This window comes from Olea europaea, chromosome 20, assembly GCF_002742605.1.
Source record: "Olea europaea var. sylvestris chromosome 20, O_europaea_v1, whole genome shotgun sequence".
Lineage (NCBI taxonomy): Eukaryota > Viridiplantae > Streptophyta > Magnoliopsida > Lamiales > Oleaceae > Olea > Olea europaea.
In genome coordinates this window covers 15,257,696-15,280,770 of record NC_036256.1, presented here as the reverse complement: position 1 = coordinate 15,280,770, position 23,075 = coordinate 15,257,696, and the positions used below count along the sequence as shown (strand labels likewise).

Genomic DNA, 23,075 nt, shown 5'->3' with positions numbered 1-23,075 from the left:
TTCGCCATATTTTTTATTGTTTGTCTACTTTTATGTCATTAATTTATTGAATTCAATATATATTTATATCTTACTATGGATAAATCTAAAACAAATTAAACCCTTGTTTGAACCAAATTTTTGGGACAAAAAATGAAAATTTAGACTGTTATCCCACAAGTCCAGCCGCCTTTGTTTGCCTGTTGTTTCATGTGTAAGACCCAGTTTCCTCTCCAACGGTCAATTTTCTCATTATGGTGATATGAAAAATATGGCTCAAACAATGGCTAATTATATCTACTACAAATTTAAATACCAACTAAATCAAAGTGAAATTATAATAAACTAAAATATAGTTTTTTTTCATTTTTGTTCACATTTTTTAGATTAATGACGATACAATAACGTTACAATACAAGTATACTGAACTAGATATAACGTTCAAAAAATATAATGATGTCCAACAAAACCACGTGATCATCATATCTGAAAAAAAAAGATACTAATTTGACAAAAAGAATAACCAACCACAATAATAAAATAATTTTTTATAATATCTAAAAATAACAATTATACAAGTTTACGTTTGTATAATATTACGAAATGCATTTAATTTCATATTCTTACCTTAGTTTGCTCCAAAAAGATTATTGATTTTGAAACTTTATTTGTAACAAATATTATCACTGAAGGTCTAGGATCTCTATGTTTTCGATTTGGTATAATATACTTCAATTCAACTTTGAAGAGGCCTGAAAAATCTATAAAAAAAAAGTGTGTGGTGTCAGTGACTCAAGACTGTGTTGGGTGTCAACTGGAGTTTATCTAAATTTTGAAGAGGAAAATGACTTTTGATAGATTATGTCAGTCTTGAAATTATTAGATATAAATAAGGATTATTGGATAATAATAACAATAATATATCTGTATTAAAAAATTAGATATTGACAAAAATACCAACAAATGACAAAATTATTGAATTTTACATATTTAGATGAATTTTCAAAAAATTTCATTTTTTCATTTTTATATATATTTTTGCCGGTTCGGTTTGATTTTAAACTGCAATTAAAATTCTCAAACATAAACCATATCATTTTGACCGGTTTGGTTATGTTCAAAACCATTTCGTTAATCGGGTCCACGTGATACCAAACCGATGGTTTCTAAAATACGATTTTGGTTCGATTTTTCGATTTGCCTGTTTTTGCTTACAGGGAAGACATCTGTCTTTTATATCAATTCTGTTAAAAAAAACTGTACTTATAGCATTCCTAAAAAAAAGGCCTATTCAGATTTTAAAAAAAAAAAAAAAAAAAAGTCCAAATGTCCTTACTTCATCTTCCCCAATCTCTTCTGACTCTATTCAGCGAATAGAATTGTGTAGCTGCTCGCCGCCAAACTTGTAAATTTTGGCCGAGACAGCACGCGCGATTGTACCACCTAGTCAGGTGCTGGTCCGCCATTGTTCACATTGTATTTTCCATTTTCAGACAGAATAATTTTTACTTTTATTGTAAATTTAATCAAAAGTCGGTAGAATCTCAATTTAAAAAAAAAAAAAAATGTCAAATCTTGTCCATTGCCTGTCTGAATTTTTCTTCTAGACAGAGCCGACTGCCGACTTGCGTGGCGTTCACATGTCAAATGGACCGTTGCAAGTAGTTATGCCCACTAAAATACTAAATGAAAGAAACGTAAAGTCAATTTCAATCATTCATTGAATTAATACACACAAATTATCAAGCAACAAGTGGTGCACTATAATCATAAGCAGTTGAACAAAATCTAAGTGATTAAAAAATATAAATAAATAAAAATATATATATATATATTTGGGTGCAAATATTTTATCGTGTCAATAAATAATTAAAAATGTAGAAAAAAATTCAAATAATGATTGTCAAACGATGACTCTTGAATAACTTAAAACAAGAACTGCGCAATAAAATTAAAATTAAGCCTTGTTCCAACCCATTTTTTAAAAATAAAATTTGTAAAAAACGATTTTCTAAAATATGTGATTAAAAAATAGGAATAAGCTATGAATCTATATACAAACTTATTTGATTGTTAGAATGTATACATAAAAATGAGCTTTGTGTACAAAAATTTTAAAGAATAAAGATCGAAGGAGGACTAAGCTCCTATTTGATTTGAATAAAAAATAAATTTTTAGTATATTTTGATAAAAATAATGAATTGTGTAGTTAAAAAAGTAATAAAAATTGTAAATCACATTAAATATACGATTAAAAATAAAATTTTAAAAATGAATGGTTAAATTTTATCCAATAGCACAAATAAAAGATCTGTGTCGGTATCAAACATGAAAAAGAAAAGTCAAACACGGGACCAGTATTGCAAACTCATCTAGTACAATACCGCGTCAAGTTCTTCCGCGCTGAGCTCCTCTATATATGCGTATACTGATACACACACTGGCACAAAGAGAAGAAACCCACTTTCAAAGATAAGGAATCAGAGAAGAAGAAAAATTTCATACTCAAATCTGAAAACACAGTAACCAGAAGAATGAGTTGTGCAGTGGTTTCAGGTACCGAAACTTACTTTCATTTCCTCTCAAAACCCACAAAAAAATCCATTACTGAAAGTTTTTCAAGCATTTCCTTCCGTTCAAAGCTGACAAATTCCAGAATACAATTAAAAAACCCATCTGGGATGACTCCAAGAAACCATTCCAGGGCAAGTTTTAAGGCATTTTATGCCCCAACACAAGCCACAGACAGTAATTTGTATGATGTGTTGGGAATTGAAGAGAGTGGGACCATTTCTGATATAAAGAAAGCTTATAAACAAATGGCAAGAAAATATCATCCTGATGTATCGCCACCAGACCGTGTTGATGAGAACACCAGGAGATTTATATTGGTTAAAGAGGCTTACGAAACCCTTTCTGATCCAAACACTAGAGCTTTGTATGATCATGATTTAGCTCACGGATTGGGTTTCAAACAGAGATCGGACGGTGAGTGGAAAATGAGGTGGCAATCTCAATTGAATGAATTGAAGCATAGACAAAGGAATTCAGGAGGAAGAATGTCTTGGGGAGCTCGAATGCGCAGCCGAAGATGAAATCTTTTGCACTTGGACTTAATTAATTAGCTCCAGTGTATATTTCTATTTACTTTATTTCATACTTAAAATTTGTAAATTTCGATAAAATGGTATGATCTTTACAATCTAGTGATTCTAGTCTATCGTATTCTGTTCCAATTGAATTTTTGTTGGTAAATTAGATAGAAGACTTAGACGTACCATTCTCGAGACTCGAATCATATCGACAATCATTTAAATTCTTAATATAATTATACCAATTTTGTTGAAACCACATAAATTATTATTTTTACTTACTATAATATATGGCGTCACTGCTTACATCATAAATAGTACGAATGATGTATATGTCATTTATTTGGTTTTGATGTCAGAATAACATACACATTGAAGGAGGTACCAGGACAAAGCTGTGTCAGCAAATTCAATCCATTTCCTTTATGCATTTGTCTAGAAGTGGATAAATTTCCATTTTGTATTACTTTTTTTTATTATTATTCTAAATTTGGCTCACCAAAATTATATGATTTAAAGAATATATATATAATTGGAAATTGTTATATATTTTTACAAAACTGTTTGATCTTAAAAGGTTATGTGGATGTGGATTTTACCATTGATAAAGTTAAAAAATAAAAAATAAAGGAAAAATTGCAGATCCGGTCCTAAACCTTTCATTTCGCTGTAGATCACACCCAAACCTTTAATTTTTGCGATTGGAGTCCCAAACCTTTATATGTAATTGCAGCGTTGGTCCATTTCACGCATTCAGTCCAAATTGCCGTTAGTCAACAGGAAAATCTGCATTTTGACTCCAATAGAACGTTACTTCATGGGTAAAATTGTCAAAAGCAAATCTTCCAGTCACAACCACAGCCTTCGCAACTAAAGAAAATGGCGTCTACATTGACTAACAAACCTACTGCAAAGAAAAAGTCCAAGGGGAAGGCACAAATTGATGAAAGTGAAGTGAAATAATACTCACATCGATAAATTTAGTGTTTTGGATTTGCTATTTTGATGGTTGGGAGCCCAATATCAAGAACGTGGTTAACTTAATAATTTGCTTCGCCAATGGTATGCTTGGTTCGAATTAATTATAAATGCAGTAAAAATCCCAAAACATTTGTTGATGGTGCAGTACAGGTACCAAACCTTCTGTACTTGGCATAGTATTGGTCCCAAACATTTTGTAACTCCGTTAGCATATGTACCAAACCTATATAGAATTACTCAACATAGGTCCCAAATGTTTGTCCAAAAATGCAACAGAGGTACCAATTGTTCACTTCTGAATGTAGCTGTGATGACCAAAAAGAATAGAATACAAGCAATCAACAAGGTATCAACACTGCAGTATATATCCAGAAACCATTGTCATTGGCAACAAAAAAACATTTTCAGCCATTTCCCAAAAACAAAACACATTACATCATACGGTATCAAACACTAAACAAAATCCACATTGACTAATTACATTAGTTTTTTCAACCACTCTCCAAAAACAAACAATAAATTTATCAGTGTTGGTACTATTTCACTTCACTTTCATCAATTTGTGCCTTTCCCTTGAACTTCTTCTTTCCAGCAGGTTTGTTAGTTGATGTAGAAACCCTTTTCTTTTGCTGCGAAGGCTGTGGTTATGACTGCAAGATTTTCTTTTGACAATTTTATCCATGAAGTATGTTCCATTGGAGTCAAAATGCAGATTTTCTTGTTGACTGACGACAATTTGGATGGAATACGTGAAATGGACCAACGCTGCAATTACATATAAATGCTTGGGACTCCGATCACAAAAATTAAAGGTTTGGGTGTAATCCGTAACGAAATGAAAGATTTGGGACCGACGATGCAATTTTCCCAAAAATAAATCTACTACTGCATATTCTTTCACACTTGGTGATAATTGCATAACCTGAAAATCTAAATGACGTTTAATAGTAATATTATCCATTACTGAAGCTGAATATGTTGTTATTACTGAAGCCATAAAGAAATGTATATGGTTGAAAGGTATTCTTGCAGAGTTGAATTTTTTACATGATACTGATGTTGTGTTTACTGATAGTCAAAATGCACTTTTATTAAATAAGAATCATGTTTAAAAAATCTAAACACGTTGAAGTTAAGTATCATTTTATACGAGAGAAAATTGCTTCAGATGAAATTAATTTAGAAAAAAATTCATACTGATAAAAATCATTTAAGATGAGTACTAAAGTACTTTATGTTGATATGTTTAGAGTTTGTTTATAATTGCTCCATATTAATATTGGGTAATTTGGCAATGATGATTGGGTAAGTTTTGAATGCGCTCTTTTGCATATTGTAGGGAAATGTTTACAATTTTTGGAACAAAGGTGAAGATTGAAAGTTATAGACATGTTTCCAAAAATATAATAACTCTTTAAGTTTACAAATCCACGTGTATTGTGGCTACTGGCTGATTTGAAAGTGATCGGATTGTGCTTTCTCTCCACTCTTTTGAGTCGTTGATTATATCAAATGGTTGGGATTTATCTTGGTTTTTGATTTGAGAAGATTATTCGATTCAATTCTGATTTTCATATTTTCTCTAGCTTCTCTTCCTTTCTTTTGGGCGATCTCTTGAGTTTTTGGTCATAGTGTGTTGTTGATCTTGTATAGATTTGTAATATTTCTGATATAGGGATTATCCGAAGTCATTGTTGGCTGTTGAAATTGGTTCTTTGCTCTATTGGTATGCTGTCTGATAAGACTTATATTTTTTGGGTTAGTTTTTATGAGATCTTTTGATCTGCTACTAGAATTGGTATTTTTTAGAGATCTGATTTCGGTTCCACTTGTAACTTCTTCCTCTAGACAACAATTGATGCACATTAGTCCAAACAAACTTACCACTTAACCCACTTCGATTTGGCGTTCTTGCGTTTTACTTTTTCAATGGATCATCTACTGTTGTTTAATCCATATATGCAGTTTATTTTTTAGTTTATCATTGATGCGATTTTATTGTTTATATGCCGTTCTTGAACAGGTTTGAGGATAGCCCTACAAAAAATGACAAAGCGTTTGTTATATTTATCCCTAGGTGCTATGAGATGGTGCCTTGCTATCAAAAATCATAGATTGGTTCCATTTTTGCGGCTAAGTTCTCCAAATAATTACACGTCAAGTCCCTCAACTTTGATCTTATACAATTTGGTCCTCAAATTTTGACTTTTATATCAATCATGCCCTCCAACAATTGCAATCCCAGGTCCTTGAACTTTTTAACTTATGCACTTTTGGTAATCAACTTCACAATTTTGTATGCTTTTGATCCCTTTTCACTTCTTTTTGCCTTGTTCTATTTTCTTAGATTATTTTTATCTACAAAAACAATTATTACATAATTATGAGTAGAAAATCACTCTCTTAATCAATATTTAAGTTTATTTACGAATTACATAAATGTGCAAAAACACACTTATCAACATCTCCAAACTTAAGCTCTTGCTCGTCTCAAGCAAGATTATCAATTATCACAATCATACAAAATGAGATAGAGATCAACACAATAGATAGCTTATCAAACTTATCTAAAAGTGTAAAATCATATAACTAATTCACAAATATGCTACAAATAATGCTAGCAAAAATAATTTAACCTTATCCAATATTTGATCGGTGTGTAGATGAATAGTCACTTTACATCATCATCTAAATTAGGAAAAAAGTTGTTAAGACGGAAAAAAATTTCAAATTGGGTCCAACCAAACCCTTTGTGGTCATATATTTCCTTTTCCACTCATGAGATTCTCACCCCAAGATTTATGTTTCTTTTTCTTTCCCTAGTTGTAAATCTAAGGTTGCTCTTAGTTACTATTTTCTTTTAGCGCTCTAATTCGGTTGGGTCGAACCGACAATCTCAATAGCTAGAAATGTGATGATTCTCCATTAATAAGTGAGTTATCTAAACCCAAATATCAAATACGATTGAACCATAACAATTTTTTTCTTTTACAATTAGATATCATATTTTACCTCACTTCATGAAACTTTCTTTTTGACCATTGTAGCGAGCTTTAGATCAATAACTCCCCAACTATTTAGGCCAAAGAGTGGCAGGTTTCGAGATGCCCCAACAAACTTAATAATTCAAGTAAAAAAAGACTACAAAGTGAGGCCCAAGATTCAACAAGTTTAACATCATTCTTTTAAGCACAACAAAACTACATGGGGCTTGGATCTCTAGTATATAGTCATTATCTAGCTTATACTTGCAAAAGATACTCCACACAAATATTTTCACATGTGTGGAATCAACACACTTCTATATAATATCCTTCTGTAGCTCGACCACTCCCAAACTTAAGTGAAAAAGAAGTGAATATAGGAGTGCCAAAAATTTATGCATAGCTCACAACATTGTTCTTTCCAATTCAAAATTTTGTCAGTCAATAAAAAAATCTCACATGTAAATAATAATTAATGATGACTATCGTGCTTAAAGTAACATGGGATCTCACATTGACAAGCAAATTTTTTGAAAAATTTAAGGCACACAGCATATTTGGTTATTTATCATGAATCAAAAAACATCAAATCATGCTAAACCGGCAAGGCTATATAATATGTCAACACAATCAAATCAAAGTAAGCACACTCACCCTCCAACTTAAATCACACATTATCCTCAATGTGGGGACAAATGATAAAAGATGAGGGAATAATGAAACTTCCTCGGTTAGACATTTGTGAAGGGTACCAATGCTTGATTTGGACCTGTGATGTTTTTTATAAACTTGGCAGTGACCTTCTTGTACAACAATTGACCTCCATACTTGTAAAGAACCATGGATATATAATACTTCAAAAAATTACCTACAAAAAACGATAGCTAATCAAATAAAAATATGAAAATGCATAAAAGTAAATAAAAGCTTAAAAGTTAGAAAATTAGGTTGCTCCCAATAAGCGCTTTTCCATAGTCTTTTACTCGATTTTGGCAATTGACTCATGGGCATCTAAAGAAAACATTGGATGTCTTGTCCATTTTTCTTCGTTTGGCTTTCATCTACTGTTCATTTAGTTTTCAACCTCTAGCTTACCATTTTCAATGTAATAGAACTTTTCTATTTCATCCGATCCAATTTCAATAATGTAGACTTCAACCTATACATCGGACTTAATCACAAAATCAAATTTCAAACAATCAATAAGGTCGAAAAAATTTAAGTCGATTTCAACCTCATTTATTACCACATCTTCATTTGATTCCGGTGTGATCAATTCGTCGTTCTCTTTAATCCCATCTTCCATAGTCAATATATCTTTGTGTTGAATTATCGGTCAACAATCTAGATCCACGGGCAATGAGAAGCTGATTTGATTGTAACCCCCTTGTTGAAATCCTTCTTAGCACATGTAATCTCCCATAAGCATATTGCTTTCATCCAACTTGACAAGTTTTTTGAAATACTTTGTAAGTACCTTTTCGTTCAATAGGGGAAGATCATCTCTTACAAATTAATGTCCTCATTCCAATGGTAAGTTACACAATCTCCAACGAACATGTACTCTTTATCATTTTTGTCAATTGCTTGTTTTCTACACTTAAGCATTTTCTAAACCTAAGAAGTTTCGACGCGTGTAAACTAGTGTACGAGAGCAAGTATGGCTCAGTACAATGCATCGTGTAACAATTTTTACAACTTGGATATCCTCTAAACATATTTTCATAATCCATGGAAAGATTATCGATTTTAAAATGGTTCTAGGCTTTTTAAAGTGGCACCTAGACGCTGTAAGGTAGCGCCAACCCTCTATTAAAAACAACAATCAATTATTTTCATTTTGCGGCTCAAGTCCTCCAATATTTGCACATCAAGTTCTTCAACTTTAATTCAGTACAATTTGGCCCTCAGATCCATGAATTGCAACTGAAGTCCCTCAACTTTCAGCAATGGTGCATTTTGGTCTCCAAATTCACGATTTTGTACTTATCACTTTCTTTTGCCTTTTTCTATTTCATTTCGGGGTTATGACCTACAAAAACCATAAATACGTAATTATGAAAAAAAATTTGCTCAACTTAATCACTAATTAGTTTATTTATGTATTAAATAAGTTTGCAAAAACATACTTGCCACCAACATATATGAATTTAGACAACATTTAGAAGGTAAAAAGGGAGTAGCCAAAACTCTTATATATTGCTCTATATTTCGATAATTAGTCAATGTGGAATATCGTTTTACTTTGATTTACTCTTCATTTAGTCTTCAAACATTTGCCTTACCATTTTCAATGTAATAAGACTTTTCTATTTCATCCGATTCAATTTCAGCAATGTAGACTTCTACCTTTACATCGGACGTAATCACAAAATCAAATTTCAAACAATCAATAAAGTCGAAAAAATGTAAGTCGATTTCAACCTCATTTATTACCACATCTTCATTTGATTCCGTTGTGATCAATTCGTCATTCTCTTTAATCCCATCGTCCATAGTCAATATATCTTTGGGTTGAATTATCGTTCCACAATCTAGATCCACGAGCAATGAGAAGTCGGTTTGATTGTAACCCCACTATTGAAATCCTTCTTAGTACATGTAATCTCCCATAAGCATATCGCTTTCATTCAACTTGACAAGTTTTTTGAAATACTTTGCAAATATCTTCTCGTTCAATAGGAGAGGACCATCTCCCACAAGTTTGATGTCCTCATCCCAATTGTAAGGTACAAAATCTCCCGCGAACATGTACTCTTCATCATTTTTGTCAATTACTTGTTTTCGACACTTCAGTATTTTCTAAACCTAAGAAGTTTCGATGCATGTAAACTATTGTACGAAAACAAGCATGGCCCAGTACAATGCATTTTGTAACAATTTTTAAAACTGAGATATCCTCCAAGCATATCTTCATAATCCATGTATAGATTATCCATTGTAAAATTGTCCTTAGCTTTTTAGAGTTGCACCTAGACATTGTAAGGTAGCACCTTGTCACGGACCTAGTTTCGTTACGCCCGAACAACTAGAACCGTGCAGCCTTAACGCTTGACAATTCCCGCACCTCACGAGAAAACGTTAAGTCAGCATTTTTACGCTCACAAATAATTTAACCAAGGAGACTAAATTATACCCACGTTGAGAAGAGAATTTTGAAGTAAGGGATGTATGAAAAACAAGTAAGGTCGGGAAACTTTCTTTGTATAAATGAAAGGGAAAACCTTACAATCTCTCTAAGGAATAAATTCACTCAACTCTACATGATTTAAAATGAGACTTTCATCTCTATTTATAGGCAAAACTTAAACCTCCTTAAGATCAAGTGGCCTTACTTTACAACCTACGCTTAGTTGTTCACAACTCGTGCTTAGTTGTCGTCAAGTGGGTAAGCTTACAACTTTCCTTGCAAGTTGTCGCCAACTCGATCTTAGCTTGCATAGTAGATATTATTCTTGCCAACTCGTGCTTAGCTTGCTCCTTTGATAATATCTTCGCCAACTCGCGCTTAGCTTGTATCTTTGATAATATCTTGCAAGTGGCACAAGTGGACAAGTTGTGCAAGTTGCCTACTTGCATCCCAAAATATCCCGCTGCAGGTTCATGTATTTTTCCTCCAAAATGGCTGGGTCGGGATTTAGAAAAACCTCATCAATGTCCTAGAAAACTGCACAATTTTAGGCAGCCTGCATTCTGCCCATTCCGTCCTCTGCTGCAGCGTGCTGTCCACGCTGTTTTGCGGCCGCTACCGGGACGGCTCGAACGCGACCGTGTGGGGTGTAAGTACCTGCTCTCTATTAAAACAACAATCAATTGGTTTTCATTTTGCGGCTCAAGTCCTCCAATATTTGCAAATCAAGTTCCTCAACTTAAATTCAGCACAATTTGGTCCTCGGATCCATGAATTGTAACGAAAGTCCCTCAACTTTTAGCAATTGTGCATTTTGGTCTCCAAATTCACAATTTTGTACTTTTCACTTTCTTTTGCCTTTTTCTATTTCTTTTCAGGGTTATGACCTACAAAAACCATAAATACACAATTTTGAATAGAGATTTGCTCAATTTAATCACTAATTAGTTTATTTAGGTATTAAATAAGTGTGCAAAAATACACTTATCACTAACATATAAGAATTTAGGCTACTTTTCAAAGGTAAAAATGGGAGTAGCCCAAACTCTTATATATTGGTCTATATTTCGATAATTAGTCAATGTGGAATTTATCTTTTAAAATGTCCCACAAGATGGTTGAACAAACTAATCTTGAAATTCTTGTGCTGGCTCGTTTTAGTCTTAATCGGATCATATTGGCTCGTTTGAGCTTAATAAGCTTCAAATTCTCTGTAGAATAATTAGCATTGGAAGCTGTATTTTATTCATTTGGGAATTAAAAAGGCGAATTAAATCTGTCAATTTTTTGTTAACTAAACAGATTTGATAAAGATCTCACCAGCAATATATTAGCATTAGGATTATTGGTTTGATCAATGTTAGTAATTGATTGCTTCATTGCCAGCACCATTAACGAGATCATGGTCTACGGTAGTGATTGCTTCATTACACCTAAGATTATAATGTGATCATTTTCTTTAACAGAAGAACAATAAATCAACCAAAATCAAATTCGTTGAATTCTTAATCCGACAGTGGTATGCGTTGTCCAGGAAGTGGTCCATGTTAAAATTGGCGCGTACTGCTCTTATCTACGAGTACGTATGTCGATAGAATGTGAGTCTTGTGTTCAAGTTCTGCATAACAAAAATGCAGTAGACATTTAACATGTGATCTTTTGTTCTTCGTTTGGTACGGAGGTTTTGGTCCGCTTTATTTGTAAACACGATATTTTCTGGTTCGTAAAGAAATGTAGAAATGGGGAAGGAAATGGTTTTTGTATATATTTAAAATTTTCTCAATAAGACAAGTTTGTACCCAAATCACAACCCACGGCCATCGCTAGGAAATCGTACCGACATGCGAAAGAAAAGTATATCATGGAAACCTCTTACCAACTCATATACAATTGAATCACGTCAAGTTCTTTCGCACTCATCTATATATATGCACACAAAGAGAGACAATCAGAGTCAGAGAACAAGAAAATTTTCAGACTCAAAACTAAACAAGAGATAAACCAAAAAACCAGAAGAATGAGTTGTGCAGTGGTTTCAGGTTCCGGAACTCGCTTTCATTTCTGCTCAAAACCCAACAAACCCACCAAAAATTACCTCAATGAAAGTGTTTCAACTATTTCCCTTATTTCCAAGTTGACAAATTCCAGGATTCAATTCAAATCTCCATCTGGGATTCAGAGAAACCCAGCCAGCCGGGCAAGTTTTAAGGCATTTTACTCTCCAACGCAAAGAACAGACAGTTTCTATGATGTATTGGGAATTAAAGAGAGTGGAACTATATCTGATATAAAGAAAGCTTATAAACAAATGGCAAGAAAATATCATCCTGATGTGTCTCCACCAGACCGTGTCGATGAAAACACCAGGAGATTTTTACTGGTTAAGGAGGCTTATGAAACCCTTTCTGATCCACTCACCAGAGCTTTGTACGATCAAGATTTAGCTAACGGATCGGGCTTCAATTTTTCTTCTGGAAGAGGGTATGACTATCACCAGGTAAATCTCCTAAGCACATTATTATTTGATGATTTTTTATAATTCATTTGACAAGTTATGAATATAGAATTATTTCTTTTCTTTTTTTTAAATTGAAAAACAGAGATGGGACGAGAGAAGGGAGTGGAAAATGAGGTGGCAATCACAACTAAATGAATTGAAGCAAAGGAAAAAGTATTCAGGAGGAAGCATGTCTTGGGGAGCTCGAATGCGCAGCCGAAGATTAAATCATTCAGAGTAGGAATTAAATAATTAATTTGCTGATTTATTTATTTTTGTTTAAAAACATATATATGTTTAAGTTAAAAAAAAAAAAAACATTAGCCAGCCACAGAATGTTTCTGATGTATATACCAATATATCATATATGTTCCTATTTTCTTCTTAATATTAATTATATTTTACTATTCCATGCATGCAATGCATTCTAATTAATAAGAATAAAGTGTCGTCTTTAACACCATATTTGTTAGGTATTACAAGGGATCTTCTTATTTATTTGATGGGATGAAATATGCAATTATGCTCGATCATATACATGAACTTCACTCGTTGTTCCTCTTGCAAATAACTATCATCTAAGTCTGGAAAAATCAAGTTTATTGTTTGCCCTTACCTAATCATGGGTCGTTAATCAAGTCCTCAACAATTTTGATCCAAACCAGCCAATCGAGTTGAGTTTGATCATGTGGATAATCTGTAGAAGTATGATTTTCAAAATATATTTTGTTTTAATCGAATTTTCAGATATAATCATTTTTCAAGAGAGATTTTTCTATTTGGCCTGTCACTATTCCTTTTTATGGAAATGTCTATATTACTCTTAATGAAATGATTCTTTTTATATTGAAACATATATCCTAATCTTTTGAGCATTTTATCTTCTGTTTACTCTATTTTGAATATTTGAGTATAAAATCATTCTATGATCTAAAAAATAAGAATAATTCATAACATATATATCATATTTTCTTAATAAAATACCATATTCTTCAAATGGTAAATTTGTATTTTTTAATTGAGATATAATACTCTTTATTTCTTCTAACATTCTTTCTAATAAATTATCTAATCCTTCAACTGTATATCCTGGCATTTATCAAAATAATCATCATGCAATTATCCCTGCGATTCTTTTAAGACCTTTAAAAGATTCATTCTAATTTTAGCAAAAGTTTAATAATTTTACCTTAGATTTGATCTAGACTTGCATTCTTAGAACCAAGTGACCTTCGAACTCTGAATTTGTAAACTGCTTCCTTCAAAGGTCTCCTGCCTTCACGGAATTGTTACTATTTCAACTACTTGCTCTCACTGTATCAATTTCTAAAGAATAAAATTCTAGACTTCTGTTAAAGAAAACTCCATTTTTGCTAAAATAAGAAGGAAACTTTCTATTAGATCTTTCAAGAATCTATGGAAAAAGAATTTAGAAACTCATATTGATATCAAAATATTAGAATTTTATTTCTATTAGGATTGATACAAGACTTATATTTGATACAAAGGGATTTCCAGAAAAACTGATTTTTCAAACTGAGAATAGGCTATTACTTACAACTCAAGAATTCAAGATAGGATAGGATGATATTCTTCTATAGTAATGTCTCTATTTATACAAGTTTTTGAGACTCTATTACATCATTTATTACATCAGCAAAGATACTCTTGCCTTCTATTTTCTTCCTTGGGCCTACATCTTCACATGTTGGTTTCTTATCCAAAAAGCATTTTTTTCTATTATTGCTTTTCATAGTCAATGTCGTTACATGTAGTATTATTGTCCTTCATACACCTTTGTCAAAAGGTACTTTGTCTTCTTTTTCATTTCTTCACATGCAGTTGGGGCACTCCCTTAACTGGCAGGATTCTTTTATAGTGGTAGGATATCCTGGAAATTGATGTATATCAAACCTTGTAATATAGTCCTTTAAAATTCCTGATTTTGCATATCCTCCATTAGATACTAGCATCCAATTTTCATATTGGCATAAGCACGCAAATTTTTGGCAATGTTGTGTATGACTTTAATTCCAAGTGCTCTTCTATGTCTGATCCATGATTTTGTCATTGTTGGGACTTTTCTATTATTCTCTGTAACATCAATTTGGAAATTGGCTGCAACATATCCAATTGAGATTATGTATTCAACTGGATAGTAAACAACTCCATCATATTCTGGACTGATTGAATAGAACTTTAAAAATATCTTCCTTCTCTTGACAAATCTGGATACTTCTTTAATGAATATGTCATCAAATTTTGAAATTTCAATAAAATCTTTTCCTGGATAAATCAAATCCATGAATCCATAGTCTGTCATGATTTTTATAAATAAAGGGTCACCTCCTTCCATGACTGTTATTCTGGGATAAATATTATTTCCTGGAGAAATAAAATATGAATCACTTATTTTTATTTCATAAGCGATTTTGACTATTTTGGCATATTTTTCTTCATTTGGATCTAAAGGGATTTTATCTTATTGGTCTATGATACTGATTGTTTTGGTATTTCTTTTATCTCCACGTATCATAACTTTCTTGGTTGATGATACAGAAATGGAATATCCTTTATTATCAGTTGGTATGTTGTCACGTCTGGGTCCACTATTGCTTCCTGCTGTCCCTATTTGGTATTGATTTGGAAAACTCATTTCTGAGCTCTTTGGTATATCTGTTTCAAACAGTATATTTTTTAGTTGTGCTACAATAGCATAAACTTGATTTTTGAGTTCAATGGCATATTTATGATGTTCAGTAGTGATATTCAACAATATTTTCATATTTGAGTTGAACATCTCTGAGATCTGGATTGCTCCAGAACTTATATATCTTCAGATTCTTCTTTAAAAAAATTTATCCTTTCTTTGTATGTGTAGAATGGATTGATATAACTCCATGGCCTTAGTTTTATCCATCAGCAGATTCTATATTTCTGCTTAGAAAATCTGCAAGAAAATTATTAATTCCTTTAATATGAACTATATCAAAATTATAAAATGCTAAATAAGTTTGCCATCTATGGAGCCTTCTGTATTGAGGTTCTGATGGTAATTTATTTCTGACTAATCTGCAACTTGAGAATTATCAGTTTCAACAATAAATTTTTTGGATAATAAAAACAATGAGAACTTTTTTATTTCTCTAATAATTGCTAGTAATTCTTTTTTATGAGTAGTATAATTTATTTCTACTTGGTTAAAGGTTCAACTTAAATATCTACAAATTTCATTTAGATCTGCTTTTAATATTGCAGCCTAATATTTATCTGAGGCATCAGTATTAACAATCAAATTATCTTTTTCATCTGGTAACCTCAATTTTGGTAAATTTTTACATTCTTATTTTAATGATTTAACTATTTCTGTATGCTCTTCATTCCATCCCCTTAGTATTTATTTTTCTAAGTAAAATTTGGATTTTATGTCTTTTCTTTGAAAGATTTTCAATAAATCCTTCTTCATAGTTTAAACATCCTAAAAAAATTTTGAATTTGTTCTTTAGATTCTAATTTATCTGGAAAACTTTCTATCTTTTTGGATATATGAGTCTGTAATTTTATTCATCTTTTATCTATTGATAATCCAAAAAAGTCTATCTCTTGTTTTTCTATTATAAATTTCTTTTTAGATAGTACAATTCCTTCTTTTTTACATTCATTAATAAATTGGATTAAATGATTTCTATGCTCTTCTTTACTATTAGAACATATTAATATATCACCAATATAAACTATTAGAAATTCATTAAACATTTTAAATATATTATCCATCTTTCTTTGGTATATTTGTGGTGCATTTTTCAAATCAATTGGCATAACTAACCATTCATATTTTCCTTGAGGTGTGCTAAATGCAGTATATTGTATACTATCTTCTTCCATTTTTACTTGTCAGAATCCTGATTTACAATCAAATTTAGAATAATATTGTTTTCCTCTTACAAGATTTATTAGTACTTATTTATTTGGTAGAAAGTAACAATCAAATTTAGTATATTTGTTTAATTCTTTACAATTTATAATCATTCTAGCTTCTCCTCTAACTTGTTCAGAATGTTTCATAACCATAAAGGCTGGACTACTATGAGGTCCATTACTAGGTCTAATAAGTTTTTGTTCTAACAATTCTTTTACCTAATTTTTAAATTCTTGTGTATCTTCTATTGTATACATCATTGGTCTTACTCTTATTATAACATTTTCTGTTAATTCTATTTTAGCTTTTGGGTGACATGGTTTCCAAAATAATAATGGATTTTCTCTATAAACTTTTTTTAATTGTTCAATTATTTTTTCTATATTCATTTCTATTCCTGTTTTTAGAACATTTTTATATAATATTTTATTTTTTATTTCATTATTAAGAATTGATTTTTTCTCCCATTTATCACCACGCTGGGCTGGCTGAACTTTATAAGGTTTAAATTCTCTTGAAATTTTTAATAAGTATCCACAAGGTGTTTGTAACATTATCATATAATTATTTTGTTTATAATATTGAAATTGTTGTATGAAATCATTTCCTAATAATATATCACATTCTAATTTATCATATTTATAAACTTTATTTATTGTTACTTGTTTACTTCCAAGAATTATATTAACTTTATCAGCACTATTAATTGTTTGAGTACTTTCTCTTGTAACACCAGTTATTTTTATATTACTATTATTATTCCATGATTTTATTAAAAAAATTTAAATATTGTTATTCACTTCCAGTATCTATTAAAGTACAAGTTGTTATATTCGTTTCTACAATAGTAATTTGTAAATACACAGCTAATGAAAAAATTATCTGATTATTCATTTAATTCTTTTTACATAATATAGTTTGTCCATTATGAACAATATATAATCCTTCTCTTTTTATACTATAATCTTCTAATCCATTTAGAAAACGCATTCCTAAAAGTATATGGGGATTTCTATCCATACTTTTATCTATGTAACATGATACTAAACGATCTATCCCTCCTATTTTTATTAGTACCTTAACTTCTAAATCTGTTGTATGGACTTGTTCATCAAAATTTACATACTTATATGGTTCAGTTTTATGAGTTATTAATCCTTTGTTTCTGATTGAAGCTATATGACATTCACTAGCTCCTGTATCAATTAATATATTTGGTCCATTTATGTTTTCTCTTCCATTATAATATTATCCTTCTATTTTCATGTTTCCAGCATTCCTATATAATTTTACTTCTTTTATTTTGTCGATTTCTTCTAACTGATTTTTATTAGGTATTTTAAAACTTTTTGATCTTTTAATTAATTTTCTATCCTTAAATGTTATGTTATTAGAACATTCTTCTTTATTTAATTCTGTTATTTCAGGTTTATTTTTTACTATACTAAATTCATATTCTTTTAGAATTAAATTTATTTGCTTATTTGGTTATATTATTTTACTAATATCTTTACATTCTTTATGAACTTCAATATATGGTTTATTGGAATAAATATTTCCATAATTAGAATTGGTAAATGTGTATGAAGCTCTATATTCTGCTGTCATAATTTGATCACCTCGTTACATAATATCATCTCTATAAAGCTTGAAATGTAGTCCTAAAACTTCATTAAAATTTCTAAGTTTTAATGATACACAATATTTTGAATAACATGTAAACATAATTTTTTGATATGCTAAATTTCCTTCTATTGTTCCTAAATGACTATCTTTTAAGTTTATTATTCTTCTATCATGTAGAGTTATGGTTAAGGGTGAATCTATCCCTTCTCTAAATAGTGATTTAAACATTATTTGTATTCCTGCTGAATAAACATATTGGATTTTTTCACTTTGTTTTTTACTAATTTTTGTTAATAGTTCATTAACTGTATTTTTTGTTAAAAGATTTAATTTATGTTGTCCATAAGTAATTCTTACATCTATGATTTTTTCTATTTTATGATATTCATTTATTGCTATTCTTTCTCTTTTCCAAATTCTATCAAAGACTTCCTATTTTCCTATTTTTAAATATAAAGATAATTTTTATAATTTTCTAAATTTGTTATTATCAAAAGTAACTTTTAATCCATATCCTTCTATTCCTTCATATTCTTATATATTTATATTATTACTTTCTATTTCTTCAATCTCTTTATTCAAATCCTGATTCATCCTCTTCTGTTTCACTTATATATACTTCTTGATCATAGTATTTTTCAATATCTGATATTTCACTTAATTCCTCTTTTATTTCTAAATATTCTTTTTGTAATATTCTAACTTTCTTTTAATCACAATCAAGGCTTATATGACATATTTATCCACAATTCCAACATTTACATTGGCTTTTACTTTTTCTTATTTTTCTGTTGATTATATTGGTTATTTTTTCTTTTATAATTACCTTCTTCTAGGTTTTATATATTTTTTATTAAAATTTCTAAATTTTTTAAACTTTTTATTTTTAAACTTTCTTTTATTAACTATTCTTTCAGGATTAAATCCCCACTGCACAGGGGTTTTCATATCTTCACAACATATTTTAGTTAATTTTCTTGATTTTTTCATTAATTGTCTTTGTTAACATATATATGCAAATCTTTCAAATAAAAGTTTTATTTTTGAACCTAAAGTTCTAGGTAATCCAGTATTATCTCTAACATATTTTTCAAATTTTATTTTAAAATATATTCCCCATGAACCTGGTAACTTATTATAATACATGTCTTGGTATACTTCTTGATTTTCGTTACTATAAAATTGAACATAATAATAATTTTTAAATTCACAAGTATATTCCTTAATTTTACACATATCACATATTATTAAGTTTATTAATTTTATTATAGTATTATCTTTTTCTCATATTGATTCTTTTTCAACATTTGTTATCCAATTTTCTCCTAAAAATTCATCTGAAACATATTCTACTAATTTTTTTATACCTTGTCTATCTGATTTTATTATTTCTGTTTGTGCATATATTTTTATTAATATTTTTGTATCATTACTTATTCATTCCCATCAATTTCTAACATATCCTTCAAAGGATGCTATTAAGAAATCTACTCTTTTTTCAGTACTTTCCCATGTGTCATCTTTATTATATAAAAAGAATAATATCATCGAATCTGCCCAAGTTAATAAGGCTTTTTTAGTATCTATTTTACAATTTAGATCTAGTTTTGTTCCTCCATGATTAATTAGTTTATCATAATTATCATTTAATTCAAACCTATTTTTATATTTATTTCCTTTAGGTGGTTATCTATCTCTTACTTTATCATAAAATTGTCTATATGGTTTATTATATATGGGTGCATAACTTTCATCTGTATCATGTAATTCTTGTTTAAAGGTTCCCGTTGGATTATGTCCTTCTCCAGTATTCATTAAAACTTGGTATTCACCTATATCAGTTAGGCTTAATTGATCAAAATTTTCTATTAGCAAATATAACTCTTCATTCGTTTTTATCTTCTTTCTCTTCTATTTTTAATTTTCCTAGTGATTTTTCTTTAAAGCCCCGTTTGATTGCACGAAATTTTCCATGGAACTTGGAATTCGAATTCCAACTTCCACTTTTGGCCTGTTTGATTGACAAAATTTTCCAGGGAATTGATTTTCCATGAATTTCTAGGTACAACACCTTAAAGCGTGATTTTCCACCTTTTTTTTCCTAGGGGATAGGTGGTTTTTGGTTTTCCACCTTTTTTTTATTTTATTTTTTTTGCTTTTTTTATTTTTTTTTAATTGTTGGAAATGGGAACAAATTTTAGGAATAATTGTAAAAGAGGATATTCCTGAAATTGACAATTTTCACGTAAAACAAAGTCAAACGAACATCAAAAAATACTTTTATTTCAACATTTTCCACGTGAAAAATTTATACAATCAAACACAATAATTTACAATTTCCATGAAAACAATTTCTAGGTAATTCAATTCCCTGGAATTCATTTTCTTTCCATGTAATTTTCCTACTTGTAATCAAACGCACCCTTTCTTCTTCTTCTTCTTCTAATATCTTTGGTAATATATTTTTTCTAAATTCATCATCCATGCTCCCTATCTCTATTACTATATTTTCTTTTTCTATATGTTTCTTTCCCATTCGAGTCATTTCTTTTTCTATAAGTTTTTTTTTTATCTATTTTCTTATCTTTATTCTTATTATTTTCTTTTAATTCTCTAATCTCAATTTTTAATATATTTATATCATTTTTTGTTTCTTTTACTTCATTTCTCAATTCTTGTACATTATTTATTAACATTTTTATTAATGATTTTAATTCTTCCATATATTCACTTATTGACATCTTAATTTTTTCTTATTTCTAACTCATAAGTTAATTTTCATCTTTTATCTTCTTTCTTATCTATTATTTTTCTAAATCTTCTCTCAACTATTTCTGGATCTACTAATTCTTCTTTAACTATAGTAAAATATTTGCTCTCAAGTCTTAGTCTTTCACATTTTAGTTTTGTTAATTGTCTATTATTTGGTATTCTCATTCCTTCTGGTATTAACATTATATTTCCTATTTCTTCTTGTATTTTATCCATTTTTAAAAGTAATTTATTTAATTTTTGATGAGTATTATCAATTGTACTCTTATTTTTTTTATAATATAAATTATTTTCTTCATCTTCATATATATTAATAATTTTTTCATATGTATAAATATCTTTTATTCTTTCTATTATTAATTTTTCTAATATTTGTTCCTTTATTTCTTTAGGAAGTTCTTTAATTATTGTCAAATTTATTATTTTTAATTTATTATGAATAGGTTTTAAAAATATATAACTACATTTTTCTTCTTCTAAACACCAATAATTATCTATTTTTCTTATTTTAATTTCCATGATCTCTATGTCTCTGATACCAATAAATGAGGGTGCTACTTAGTGCGAACATAAATCAAATAAATCAAATAAATTGGTAATCTTAAAATTCATGCAGTATTTTATTTTTTAAGAACTAAATTGAAAGATTTCTATATTTCATCAACTTATTATGTAATATTATAAAGGGGTATTTTGTGTATCAAAATTAGCCAAAGGCTATTTTGGAAAAATGGTCTTTCTATTTGGGTCATTTTCATGTATTTCCCCCATTTTTCAAGACTCAATCATATCAACAATTGTTTTAATTCTTAATAGACATTTAACATATACATACATACATGCATACATATATATATATAGGGAAAGTGGAAATTACCGGAACTAAGACATTTAGAGGTCCCATTTCATAAATCATATGTTAGGTTAGCTATTTCAAAAATCGGATTTTTTAATCAATTAATATTCATAAAAATTAATTAATCTACCATATTTCATTACAAACCCTAATTCTCTCTCTACCGTGCCACCCTCTGTTCTCTCTTCTTCACTCATCTCTCTCTACCTTTCCCCTCCAAAACCTCCATAGGCATTACGTTGCCATACCATGCTGCCCACAGCCACTACACCCCCACCATGCCCACCAAATGTGTTGCCCATCGATCTGAGAGCGACGTTGATCTGAAGGCATTGGCCACAACACGATTTGAGTTCAACTGCGTCATCCTCGTGTTCGAAGCTCTGAGAGTGATAGTGTCATCTCTAGTAATACGACGCAACAACGGTGGCTCTACTTAGATCCAACGAGTTCAGATGACAATGGTTGCGTTACGGTATGGTTGGTGGTTGCGTTATGATTGGTTGGTTGTTGCGGTGGTTTGAAGTGGTGTGGTTGGTAGCGGTGGTTTTACGATTGCTATGTAGTATGGTTGGTAGTTACAGTGCGGTGTGGTTAGTGGTTGTAGTGCGGTGCGGTGTGGTTGGTTGGTAGTTGCTGTGGTTTGTGGTGTTGTGTTTTTTGCATTGTTGTGTTATGTGGTGGTTGTGGTTGGTGTTGTATGTTGTTTTGGTGCGTGTTGGTGTTTGTCGTGATCAAGGTCGTGGTGGTGATGTGTGGTGGTCGTGGGTGGCAATGGGATAGGGTGGGGTGTTTGTGACCAAGTATTTAGTTAATTTGTGACCAATAAATAAGAATCATGCTATAGTGACATAATACATGACATTATGATTGATATAATGCGACACGCCATTTTATCTTTTGGTCTATTTAAAACACAGTTGGCTTTTCATCCAATCACATCCCACTACACTGCCTTTTGCCAAAGAATTCGTCAAGATTCTTTTATCACTTCAGCATTTTCCAATAAATAATGTGCAACCTAAAATTGTGGTGATGAGTGGTGGTCTTGGGTGGCGATTTGGAGATATTTTCTGCGACGGGTTGATTTGTTTGAGGTGGTGTTGCTGTCGAGAGGTGGTGGTGGGTCTAGCGACGACAATGCTGGTGGTGTTGCTGGAGACAATGGTGAGATGGTGATTACAAGTGTCGGTGGTGGTCACAAATTATTTGGTTGATCGTGACCATTAAATTAGTTA

At 30.5% G+C, this 23,075-nt stretch overlaps 2 protein-coding genes across 2 annotated transcripts; both read left to right on the top strand.

Annotated features, from left to right (window-relative positions):
• Positions 1–2,408: 2,408 nt before the first annotated feature.
• Positions 2,409–3,216, top strand: LOC111369781 (chaperone protein dnaJ 20, chloroplastic-like). The gene has a single exon (XM_022991419.1). It carries the CDS (start codon positions 2,515–2,517, stop codon positions 3,073–3,075), a length of 561 nt encoding a protein of 186 aa, XP_022847187.1. The 5' UTR covers positions 2,409–2,514; the 3' UTR covers positions 3,076–3,216.
• An 8,887-nt stretch (positions 3,217–12,103) lies between these two features.
• On the top strand, positions 12,104–13,151 carry LOC111369780 (chaperone protein dnaJ 20, chloroplastic-like). Its single transcript, XM_022991418.1, has 2 exons — positions 12,104–12,664; positions 12,768–13,151. Exons 1-2 carry the CDS (start codon positions 12,185–12,187, stop codon positions 12,903–12,905), a joined length of 618 nt encoding a protein of 205 aa, XP_022847186.1. The 5' UTR covers positions 12,104–12,184; the 3' UTR covers positions 12,906–13,151.
• The last annotated feature ends 9,924 nt before the right edge of the window (positions 13,152–23,075 follow it).